General features: G+C 41.2%; 1 protein-coding gene across 4 annotated transcripts in view; it reads left to right on the top strand.

Annotated features, from left to right (window-relative positions):
- cdh19 (cadherin 19, type 2) overlaps nt 1-13,036 on the top strand; it is a 177,317-nt gene that overhangs the window by 101,392 nt on the left and 62,889 nt on the right. For all 4 annotated transcript variants that reach the window (XM_055182378.2, XM_055182377.2, XM_055182376.2 and 1 more), the window contains exon 8: nt 12,835-12,971. In XM_055182378.2, coding sequence (XP_055038353.2) covers nt 12,835-12,971 — 137 coding nt within the window. The remainder of the gene's footprint in view (nt 1-12,834; nt 12,972-13,036) is intronic.

The following is a 13,036-nucleotide window of genomic DNA, read 5'->3' as shown; positions in this document are numbered from 1 at the left end:
ATTAGTCAAGGAGGTTGAGTCTTATAACTTCCTTCAGAATTTGATAAATTGTGCATAATGACATGTGCACCAAATGCATATAGGGTGTCAGACTCATAGAATTGCATAATTTAAAGTTCAGGTTTTAAAGTTTGGGTCAACATGTGGCACAGCTTTAAAACTGAAACTTAAAATCCTATCAGAGGTACAAAATGTCATTGAAACACACCAGTGGCTTTGCTGTCATCAGGATTAAACATGTTACCCCTCGAACCCTCCCTCCCAACAGAGCCTCCCCACAAAACAAACCCCAATTTAACCCATGTATATATACAATATATATTCTCATAATTTTTTAACACATCTATAGTTATGTGCTGGCACAGAGTTAGACTCTTTTGACAACACACAGAAACAGCAACGCGTGCGGCATGACATAAGGAACATCCTGGTTCTGTTTTTCGCTCTTCTTTATTCTTTTTTATTGATTATAGTAGTATCGGATCGGGACACTGTATCGGCAGATACTCAAAATCAAATGACTCGGACTCAAGGGCAAAAAAACCTGATCGGCACATTCCTAGTGTGAACTCTTATCTTTATGTTTTCGATGAGTGTTTGCAGTCTTTACAAAAGGCATCTCTCTTTTTTCCTTATGATTCATATATGTTCATGCCAATGAAACTAATGATGGGTGGTCAACAAGAATATATGGGAGAGTTTTCTTATGTTTAACTTTTTTTGCTGTGAAGCTTTTAGTTTTTGATTTTAGATATTGAACAAGCGTGTTTTTTTCACTTCTCTGTGCTTTTAATTATTAATAGATCCTAGTTTTTCATTTTTGTACCACATGAGTTTTAGACATGGGTGCACCCAATCTTCTCCTTGTTCTGTTTTTGTTTGTATATAGTTCTAATTCATGTTCATTCAAGCCTGGACCAGAGTTTAAATTCCCCTCTCTTCCTTATCCTTTTCACCTAGGTATAGTTCGCTTTTCCTGGTTACTACATTGTCTAACTTTTTATTGCCTCTTAAATGGCTGATGGTGTCAAGTTGAACATCTCAGCCTCAATGTACGGGGCCTGAATAATCCAGTGAAACGAGTTGCTACTTTGGACTTTTTGCGGAAACAAAGAATAAATATAGCCTTCCTACAAGAGACTCATCTGGTCAAAAGGGATGCAAATCGCATTTCTAATCGTTTTTTCCGTGTTCTTGCTTGCTCCTCAGCTTCAAATAAATCCAAAGGAGTGGCAATTATATGTCAGCGTAAGCTGCGCTTTAAGCTGTTGAATACTTGGGTAGACAGCAAAGGTAGAATAGCGGTTGCGAAAGTTCACATAGAAAATAGAGATGTCGCCTTGGTTTCAATTTATGCTCCTAATACTTTTGAAAAATAATAGACACAAATCTTTCTGTCGTATTGACTTCATTTTTCCTTCTAGAGGCTTATAATATTGTTAATGTTAGTGTATTACCAGTGGCATTTTCTGACCATAGAGCAGTGATTGCTTCAGTTTTGTTTAGCTCTAACCGTGCTCGGGCCTCGAGATGGCGTTTCAACATCACGCTTCTCCGAGATGAAGTATTCAAATCCAAGTTCTCAAGTCAACTAACAGACTTTGTCGATATATAAACAAAGGGTCCATTGATGACCCAAGGATACTCTGGGATGCTATCAAGGGGTTTATTAGAAATTTTACTGTATGTTATGCTTCCAGCATAAGGAAAGCTCATTAATCTAGACTGCATGTTTTGGAGTCTAAACTCTCAGCTCTAGATGCCCTCTTACAACAAAATTATGATGAGGATGTAAAGCTCCAACTTGATCTCGTGAAAAAAGAGATAAATGCTATTATGAAGCAGCATGCTGAATTTTTAATTCACAGGACAAGGCAGTTCTACTATTTTAATGGAGCAAGACCAAGCCGTTTACTCGCACTTAGATTGCGGTCGAATGAACATTTTTCCGATATCAGCACAATTAAGTAAAAAGATGGTAACATTCTTAATCATCCCTCTCATGTTAACAATACTTTTCGTAGCTTTTACTCTGAACTTTACAGCTCGGAGGTACTGCATAATCAGAATGCATGTGACCATTTTTTTAAACAAAATACTGCTTCCTAAGCTAACTGAGGAAGATTCTCTAAAATTAGACTCCCCTATTACCCTAGATGAGCTTAAGGAAGCCATTTCTGAGATGCGCAGCGGTAAATCTCCTGGGATTGATGGAATTCCCCTTGAATTTTACACAACCTTCTGGGACGCTGTAGGCTCTCTACTTTTTGATATGATTCAAACCGCTATTGAAAAAGGGTCCTTTTCTAGGGATGTGAATATTGCTGTTATTTCGCTCTTGCTCAAAAAGGACAAGGACCCTAATGACTGCTCAAGTTATAGGCCTGAAGACTTAAAATTTTGTCTTTTATTATTAAAGGTGCCATTTGTAATAATTGAGGTAAAAGATTTTAAAAAATTAGCTACACTCATCAAAAGAATGAGAAGAAATAAGGGCAAAGATGTCATTAAACAAATGACAAGGTATAGTGCTGCAGAAATATCAATCTGAATTAGCATGCTAAATTACTAGCTACAGCCCGACTGGTGTTGTAATACCAGTTTCGACCATGGGAGGCGGTATGCGGGCCACGCACATAACCGCCAGCCAAACTGCAATACACGAATAAGTCCCATGTGTGGGAGTACAGCCCTCTACTACTACCGCTGCGTCCGAAAACTAAGCAGCTGACTTGTTGACTTAAGAGGCATGAAGGCAGCTCAGAGAAATGCAATTCGGACAGCAATGGATTCGGACATGCCTTGATGCCTTCCTGCCTTGCAATAAGGTTTTTGGACGTATTTCACGAGATACAGGAGCGTTTGGACTGCCATCGCAGGAACATGAAAAGAGATTTCGCTAGGAGCCCTCGCTACACACCTGGGTCTGCTTGCCATCAGAACACTGTGACTGTATGTGATGATCCTGTACCTAGTTCCACCAAACAGCCTGAACTCTCATTCGGTCAGTCACTATATTCAGACGCTCAGCTCAACCCCAACGCTGCTCCCTTCTCTCCCAATACTAATGTGCAGCATCTGGTTGGTATGATGGATAAAGTCCTATCATTATGCACTGCTTCACTGTCATTGTCTAACTCTGCGTGTCCCAACAGATCCTCAGATTTTAAGTCCAACGTGAGCCAAGCGTGTAGAGTATGTCAGTCAAAAGAGCACACCACATATACTCACTGTATGCGCCAGAGACTTTGTCGTAATTGCCTCAAGCCGGGGCACTTTAAGAGTAGTTGCCCCATGGCAGCGAATCTAGAACAACCTTCCCCTAGCACTCAGTTAAACTAGAAAGCCCATGCATGGAGGGGGTTAGCATGGGCAGTAGCATATCTCCCCTGAAAGCCGAGTCAGACCCACAAGAGATTTTTGTAAATAGTTGTAAACTGCTGCCTCCCAATAAAACAGTGCTGTATGTAGGTTCTCAGAAAATTGATGGAGCAAGTGATCTGTTCTATGCTCCTGTGACTGTTCATGGCTTGTCGGTACTGAATGGCTTACTAGATTCCGGTAGTATGGCTTGCACTTTAAGTTCAGAAGGTGAATCCAAGCTACGTGTTGATGGTGTTCTCCCACAACCTTCAGTAATTCCAGATAATGTGGTCTTAGTTGGCTGCGGCGGCCTTACTACCCAACCAAAGTGTGCTTATGACCTGGAAATCAAAGTTTACGGTTTTGAATTCACTGTACCTACCTTAGTAGTGCCTGGTCAGAAGGATGAATTCATTATCGGCAGTAATGTCATCAAATGGATGCTTCAAAAGATGAAAGCTGAAAAGAAGTACTGGGAGCTTATCTCCTGCCAAAACAGTAACCCAGAGTGTGAAGAGTTTCTTGAGCTGTTGACTGGTATTTCCCATTGGTCTGGTTCCACTCAACCCGATAAACTTGGATCAGTGAAGCTTTGTCAGGCAGTCACTTTACTTCCAAAGTGTGAACACCTTGTATGGGGAAAGTTACCAGCAAACACACCTATTTCACCGGGTAGCACCGTCATCGTTGAACCCACTACTTCACGTTCAGCGCCTCGCCATGTTCTTGTTGGACGAGTGGTGTCTCCCATGTGGGGTGATCGATGGGTCCCGATGAAGATTTTAAATCCTACCCAGTCTCCAATTACTCTTAGGCGTAACACAAAGCTGGCTGACGTTTCTCCTTGCTTGGCAGTAGAGGATGTTACCCTTGCGCAAGGTGTGTGCAGACCTCTTGATACAACTGATTCAGCTTTGCCCAAACCACTTCTACCCATTGACCCTAAGCAGCTTCTGCACGAGTACGGGTTGAATGATATTGATATTGATGGGTGCGAGGTTTCAGAGTCATGGAAGAAGGAGCTGACAAATCTCATTGTGTCTTACCGTGATGTTTTCTCCAGAGGCAAACTTGATTGTGGAGAAGTGTCAGACTTTGTCCACAGAATTCATTTGTGTGATGATCGTCCGTTTCGCTTACCTTACCGCCGAATCCCTCCGGCCCATTACCAGAAGTTGAGAGAGGCCCTATCTGAAATGGAAGAGAAAGGCATTATTAGCAAATCCATCAGCGAATACGCGTCTCCTCTGGTCATGGTCTGGAAGAAGGATGGATCTCTTAGAATCTCTACCAACTTTCGCTGGCTTACTGCGAAGACGATCAAGGACGCTCATCCTTTGCCCCATCAGGCGGATTGCCTGGCTGCTCTTGGTGGCAATTTTCTCTTCAGCTCTGTAGATTTAACATCAGGATTTTACAACATCCCGCTTCATGTGGCTGACCGACATTACACAGCATTCACAACGCCCATGGGGTTATATGAATATAACCGTCTCCCTCAGGGCCTGTGTAACAGTCCGGCATCCTTTATGCGGATGATGCTTAGCATTTTTGGAGATCTTAACTTTTCAAGTTTGCTTTGCTATCTTGACGATTTAGTGATTTTTGCCCGTTCTGAGCTGGAGGCCTTGCAGCGCTTGGAAGTGGTATTTTCGCGGTTGAGGGCTAGTAATTTGAAGCTGTCCCAGAAAGTGTCAATTTCTCAGACGCTCAATCAAGTTTTTGGGCCATGTAATCAGTGGTTCTGGAATTTCCGTCGATGAAGACAAGGTGGCAATAATTTCTGCCTTTCAAAAAAAGGATCTGATAAAAGATGATGGCTTAACACCTTCGGAGAAGAAAGTGAGATAATTTTTGGGCATGGTCCTCTATTACCAAAGCTTCATCCCTGGGTGTTCAAAGATCGCAAAGCCATTGTTCAATCTGACGGCTGGTCAAAAGCGAAATGTGAAAGGTGTGAGTGGTCCAAAAAGATCTGGCACTTACCGGGTGCTGTTTCCCCAAGATTGGACTCCTGCCTGTGATGCCGCCTTCGCGGAGTTAAAAAGATCTCTTGTTGAGAGTGTGGTGCTCGCTCACCCTGACTTTGAGCGCCCATTCATTCTTTGCACTGATGCGTCTCTAGACGGCTTGGGCGCAGTACTTTCTCAAGTTCCCACTGGTGAGGATAAAGCGCGTCCAATAGCCTTTGCCAGCAAGTCTTTGACCCGCAGCCAAGCCAATTACCCTGCGCATAGGCTAGAATTCTTGGCGCTCAAATGGTCCATATGTGATAAGTTCAGCCACTGGCTTAAAGGTCACGAGTTCACTGTATGGACTGATAACAACCCGCTCACATACATCATGACGAAACCTAAACTGGATGCATGTGAGCAGCGCTGGGTTTCGAAACTGGCCCCATACAACTTCCAGATCAAGTACGTCCCGGGAAGGTTAAATGTAGTGGCGGATGCGCTCAGTCGTGACCCGTTCGTAAAGCCAGTGAGCCAACGACTCCTGTCCGAGCCGTACTCTGAATTGCTGAAACATGTGCACAATGTGCTGGATGATTCTGTGCAGAACGCATTTCACCTTACATGCCAGCCACAGACCCTTGGCACCGGGTTCAATCAGAGCTCTGAAAGGACGTCTCCATGGCTGCTGAGGATGTGTCTTCTATCTTGTCGTCTTGTGATGATTGGGATTTAGGGGCTGTATCCAGGGCAACGTCCTTGGCCGATCATTTAAGTTCATTGATTCCTGACTGCCATGACAACATTCATGCCTTCTCGTTGCCTGAACTGCAGAGTCAGCAGCATGAAGACAAGGTCATTTCAAGGGTAGCCTTCTATGTTAGTAGGAAACGCAGACCTTCCAGGCGTGAGCGTATGAGTGAAGATTTGCGCGTTCTGAGATATTTGAGACAGTGGGACAAACTCTTTCTGCTTAATGACATCCTGTACAGAGCCGTCAAAGATCCCTGTACTAAGAGAAAGAAGTTTCAGTTTGCCATGCCTGATTCATTGAAACAACAAGCTCTTGCTGGTGTTCATGACCTGGCCGGTCACCAAGGTCAACCACGTACCCTGTCCTTAGTCCGCCAGAGGTTCTATTGGCCTGGCATGGAACGAGATGTACGTGATTATGTTAAGACTTGTACCCGTTGTGTCCTAAGTAAGACCCCAGAGCCGGCAGCCAGAGCACCATTGGAGAGTATAAAAACCTTCGCCCCATTGGAGCTTGTTTGTATTGATTTCTGGGCCGCTGAAGACAGGCACAATAAATCGGTGGATGTATTGGTAATCACAGATCATTTCACCAAGCTAGCTCACGCTTTTCCTTGTCGGAACCAATCTGCAAAGAGCGTTGCCAAGAAACTCTGGGATGGCTTCTTTTGCATTTATGGCTTTCCCCAGCGTATTCATTCCGACCAGGGAGCCAATTTTGAGAGTGAGCTGATAGCGGAGCTCCTTCATCTTGCCGGTGTGGACAAGTCACGAACTTCCCCGTACCATCCAATGGGGAATGGTGGCACTGAGAGGTTTAACAGAACATTGGGTAGCATGCTGAGATCCCTTCCTCCTGAATCAAAACAAAAGTGGCCACAGTTAGTTCAAACGATGACATTTGTATATAACTGTACAACCCACGAGACAACTGGGTTTGCTCCATTTTATTTGATGTTCGGGAGGGTGCCGAGATTACCTGTTGACCTGATGTTTCAAAGCGTCCTTCGTGATGAGTCTACCTGTGATTACCATGATTATGTCCAATCTCTTGTTGAAGATCTGCAGTCTGCTATGGTGCTGGCTCAAAAGAACTCTACTGCAGAACAAAAACATCAATCTGATCAGTACAATAAGAGAGTTAAAGGTCTGCCCTTGTCAGTTGGTGATCAGGTTCTCCTTGCTAACAAAGGCTGCAGAGGGAAAAGAAAGCTTGCTGATAAGTGGGAGCCCACCATGTATTCTGTTGTCTCCTCCAACCCAACCCTGCACATCTATAAAATCCGTGACAGATCTGGTCGTGAGAGAGTGGTGCACCGAAATCTGTTGTTGCCAGTTAACTTTCTCCCTCTGCCGACTGTTGATCTTGAATCTTCTGTTTGTGGAAGTGTTTGTGTTGATCATTGTTCCACACCTTCTCAATCTGTATGTGGTCTGGTTGAGTCTACAATACCATTAACTAATGATTTGTCACATGTGGAGTCTCTCTCTGTCATCTCTCACATGGCTGTTTGTGATGATGATCCTGTTGCTACATGGGTCTCATCTCATTCCTCTCAACCTGTTTCTGAAGCATGTGATGGTGTATCAGTTGGTAACTTTGACATTGTAACTAATGCCTCTTTCTCTAATGTTCCTGTTTCCAATGATTTACATGACCCAGTGGTTCACTCTGATACTGCCAATCATTATTCTACCAGGTTTGGTAGGGTAATTAGACCTGTTCGCAGATTAATTGAGTCCATGGTTCAATTGGAAACCATTCTTGGTATGGAGCCTGGATCTCCTGTTATTCATGTTTAGGTCTGTATTTTTCATTGCGTTGTCTTTGATGATGTTTACTGTATGTTATGTATAATTGTTCTATTTAAGCAAATGGTCTGAGTGTTTCAAAGTGTAATGGGCACTTTGTCTATGCCTACAACATGTGTGGAGGTTTGGCCAATCTCTTTCATGTTTGTATCCTATAGTTGGGTAACTTTCTATGTTGATGTCTGCATTTTTTTTCTCATATGATGTAGACCAAGTGATTCTTATGACCAGTGCTTTGTGTTTACTTTCATATTTTGTGTAAATTCTGGGGGGTGAGTGTAACAGGTATAGAAAATACACTGTTAAATATAAGAATTCACACAAAATTGTATTTATATCTCATATGGTTACCTGATGTAAAAATGAGCGCTTCCCCTTTAAGAGTTGTGATGTCACATGTGACTTAACTTCCTGTGCTGCTACCTCCTCTTCCCTTTTGTACTGTTATCTTGTGGAAGAGGTATGTTTGTTGTATTTTCCCTTTTGTACTGTTATCTTGTGGAAGAGAATCAAAAGGGCATTACCATCTAAAAGAGGCTGCTTATTTGTTTCATGTGTCAAGAAATAAAAGTGCTCTTGGAGAAGAACCAAAGCCTGCTGTCCTGCATCTGATTCAGTAAGGTCACAACGCAGAGTTCAGTTAATCTACCGGTGTTGCCGGATGCATATAAAGTTTGGCGTCGCGAGCCACCGGTTACATATGTGTGTGCGTGAAAGTCTCAAGTCAAGTATATTTACAAGTGCGGATCAGTCCCACCGGTGATGATAGCAACCAGCAGCATAATCCAAAAGAGTGAGTGTGAAGGTGTCCTCCAAGGTGAAAAATCCCCCCCAAAAAACTATATATTCCTCAAAGAAAGGTATCTTCACAAATGACAGCAAATGTACACAGTGTATTTAGCGATCGCCAGTCAACCATTAACACGCTGTCCCGCACGCCGGAACCGGCGCCATATATGACCAAAAAGGAAGTCTCACCGGCAACCTCACACGTGACGTGAGATCGCCTTGCAAACTCTCGCGATAGCGAAAGACGAGACAAAACACTAAACAGAAGGGACAAAAACAGTACAGGTGGAGATAATAAAGACATTTAACAACACGCTAATATTAACAGCGTATAAATAGTCATCTCCATATGTGGCTACGCTACAAACTGCGATCACAAAATTCTGGTAACTTAATTATCCCTGGAATATCAAAAGTGTCTAAAGGTGGTAGATCCTTTTCCTACTTAGCCCCTAAGCTCTGGAGTGATTTACCAAATAATGTTTGAGTATCAGACACAGTAGATCAATTTAAAGCTAAACTTAAGACATTCTTCTTTAACAAAGCATTCACATAAAATGTCCAGTAAATGTACTTTTCCCGCAGTAGTTATTTTGTCTAGAAAAAAAAGCACTCACATACCTCATATGGGTAATTTGCTATTGCCGCAATAGGTAGCCTGTCTGGAACTGAGCGAATATTAAACCACAATACTCTAAGACACTTGCATTACATGCGAACGGCCCCCTACGCTAATAAAATTCTGTTTTTCTCTCCCTGTCTCGTCCTCGACCCCGAGGACAATGAGACAAACAGACCCAGTTCCTGTTGCTGTGAAGGTCATCACACTATGAATCTACTGATGCCCAGCCGATCCAATGACCACCGGCTGAACCAGTTTCCTAGGGGTTTTTTTCGTCCCCGGGAGAGTCAGACAACTTTGGCTTAACTTAGCACTTTACTGTATAAGTTACATTATTAATACGCTCGCTTGTACGGTTTATCCTTAGCCGCAATATTCTACTTCTTATATTATCTATTGATTTTCTGTGTTCTCCCATACTTACTTGTGTAAAGCTGCTTTGCAACAATTAACAACTGTGAAAAGCACTATATAAATAAAATTGAATTGAATTTAATGTCTTACTAGGCTAATTCATAATTTGAAGTAATAATAATTGTAATAGTAATTACAAAATATTGGGAAGGAATTCTAAATTTATGGCCATACTTTAGACTAAATAAGAAAAATTATTGTTAATTTGTGTCCATAATGTAGCATAAAAGATAATTTGTGGCCATGATTTTGTCCGTATGTCATCATGATCGGATTTGCGGCTCCATACAACACAAGCATCTTACCTTCATGTCTTTAATTATCATCGAATATTTGGTAAAATCTCTCCGCACTCCCTTTCAATTTCTTCTCCCTGCTCAATCTTAACTTTGATTTTTACTTTACATTTATTTATAAGGCTTGAATTCCATAACTTATTGCTAGACGTTTTCACATATTCTCGAACTAGCAAATTAACAAAGTGCGTTCTTTGTTGAGCGAGCGGTGCTGAGCGTAATGAGCGAGCGGAATTTTTGGAAAGGCGCTCTGATGGTATATTACCGCACCGCTCCGCACAGGCTCTCAACTGAAGGAATACATATACGTACAAGTCAAATTCTTTGGTAAAGTCACACAGATAAACGTTGAAGTACATGTTGTATAAAATAAACACTGAAGTTTATAATTACTATGTTGTTGTTGTTTTTTACAGTGGGTCATAATATCATATCTTTTAGTTTGTCAGTGCGTTTTGTGGTGTTAGGAATTGTTTTTTTGCACATTCAAAACGTGCGTACACCACCTCCTGAGTTGCCATAGGATTTGAGCGTGCCGTACGCCAAATTGATAAATCTCAAAGTCACCGTGGTTTTGGGTGTACGCTGGAAATTTGGTGTACGCACTTTTGATAAATGAGGGCCAATGAGTTTTTCAGGCAGACATTTGAAAACTATAAGAATTTTAGCCAGCAATCATTATTGTGTAGCAGATTTAAAACAACTGCAAGAATTATGCTAATATTAGCTGTTTTCATATCATAAGTGCTGAGGGGTTAGTTGTAACACAGTGTTACAACTAACCCCCGCTGGGTGGGTGGGTGAATGAATGAATGAATGAATATTTTTATTTAACTCTTTCACCGCCATTGACGAGATATCTCGTCAATTAAGAGAAAACGCTTCCCCGCCAATGACGAGATTTTCCGTCTTTCCGCAATACCACTATTACCACTTCCGCAACTTATAAAACCCGGAAGTAGTGCCTCACATGAAAGAGAAAGAACTCTGTGTATGTTTTAAAGATCGCTCTGCATCTGATCTCTATCAAAAGTCCTTCGCAAAAATGGAATTATCTCAGCTTTTTGCTCAAAATTGGGTGTTTTTAAAGAAACCTACCCATGTTTGAGAGGTGATTACAAGAGAACTAATGAAGGTAGGATGAAACGTTTTTTGTTTTTTTTTGAAAGCAGAGGGTCAGTTCTGCATCTGATATATTGTTTGTTTATATATTTAAAGAAGAACATTTTCTGGAAGGCATTAAACTTTTGTGAAAATCATGAAAAATGCTGGCGCTGGCTGTCAACTTTTTTAAAAAACGCTGGCGGGGAAAGAGTTAAGTGTAATGCACACATGGTGCCCAGCCCGCATGGGCTTATATGTCAATATCCATCATGGAAAGATGTCCATCAAAAAAGAAAAGAAAAACAAACAATATAATAAGCCACAACATCCTAAAATAATCACAACTAAATCACCTCATTTCAGGATACAAAGCCTTTTGTCTTAATATCCATGCCTTCTCAACAAAAGCTGCCATACAAAAAAAAATCATTTTCAAATAACCAAAACATAATTTCACCTTTAGATAACCAAAACAGATCCGTGTTTTTCTTTTGCATACAAATCAATTCTGAAATTGTTGTACAGTGGGCAATAAAACTTAAAATGAAATTCATCCTCCACCAAACATTAAATACATACAGAACATAACCTGTCCTCCTCTGGGACTCCTCTAAAGTGCCCCACTTCCACCTCTAGACGTAACACTCCAGCTCTGAGCTGAGCACATAAAGACCTTGGTCTTCTTTTCCAATTATATTTGACATAAGGTTCAACAAAGCAATTTTCCTTAAACTGTACATAATTTCTTAATTTAGGCTTCCGTAGCATCTCTAATTTTCACTGTTCTTTATAATTGTCAAATAATGTTTGTCTAATGTTGGTGATCTTGCACTGTATACAATTCAAAAACAATTGTTGATTTACTACTGAGAAGATTTCAAGGACCTCCTTGGACCAATTCAGATCATCAATGTCTATACCCAAGTTAGCTCTCTTTTTTTTCTTGAGCAAAACGTCTCCTGGTTTCACTCCAAATGGGGTATGAAACCAGTCTGTCCTTAGCTCATTCACCTGTACACAGGCTAGTGGGGCCTTGTACAGGGCTTTAAAGGAATAGTCTATCCTTTTTCCATATTAAAATATGTTATTACCTTAACTAAGAAGAGTTGATACATCCCTCTATCATCTTAGTGCGTGCACTTCATCGCTGTGGCGCACACCAACACTTTGATAGCATTTAGCTGAGCCCCATTCATTCAATGGTACCAATCAGAGATAAAGTTAGAAGTGACCAAACACATCAACGTTTTTACTATTTAAAACGAGTAGTTATACGAGCAAGTATGGTGGCACAAAATAAAACGTAGCACTTTTCTAAGCGGATTTAAAAGGGTAACTATATTGTATGGTGGAATAGCATATTTTAAAAGTTTGTTGAAGTAGATAGGTGCCCAATTCGTTGGTTACATAAGGATAAATAATAATAAGAACGAACGTGTATGCATGTAAACAAAATACTTATTTTGGGGCTGACCGCACTTAGAAAAGGCACTAGTCTTACAAAAACCCTTGCAAAAAACTCATTTTGGGCTTATTGACCTACAGTGTAAAACATAACTTCTTTAGACTTGTGGCTTTGGGTTAAGGATGTGTAAACAGGTGGGACTAAAAACCGGGATATGGTCAAAAGGTCGGATCTGTGCGTTAAGATTTGAAGTGTAAATGTAGCCTAATTGATTGTATTGTGATACATTCACCCTGTAAATGACAAAATGTTTTTTTTAAACAGATACAGCATTACACAAAGCAGTGACACAAGACAGATGTTCAGAATTAACCCCATTAATGGGACAGTATATGTGTCCGAACCTCTGGATCGAGAGACAGCAGCCTGGCACAACTTGACAATCACCGCCAGAGAGATCAGTGAGAATGTCTTTAATTTAAATCAAGCACTCACATACAGTACTATGCAAAAGTCTTAGGCCACC

This window comes from Misgurnus anguillicaudatus, chromosome 25, assembly GCF_027580225.2.
Source record: "Misgurnus anguillicaudatus chromosome 25, ASM2758022v2, whole genome shotgun sequence".
Taxonomy (NCBI): domain Eukaryota; kingdom Metazoa; phylum Chordata; class Actinopteri; order Cypriniformes; family Cobitidae; genus Misgurnus; species Misgurnus anguillicaudatus.
Note: the sequence above shows the minus strand (reverse complement) of the source record. Positions and strands in the feature narration are given on the sequence as shown.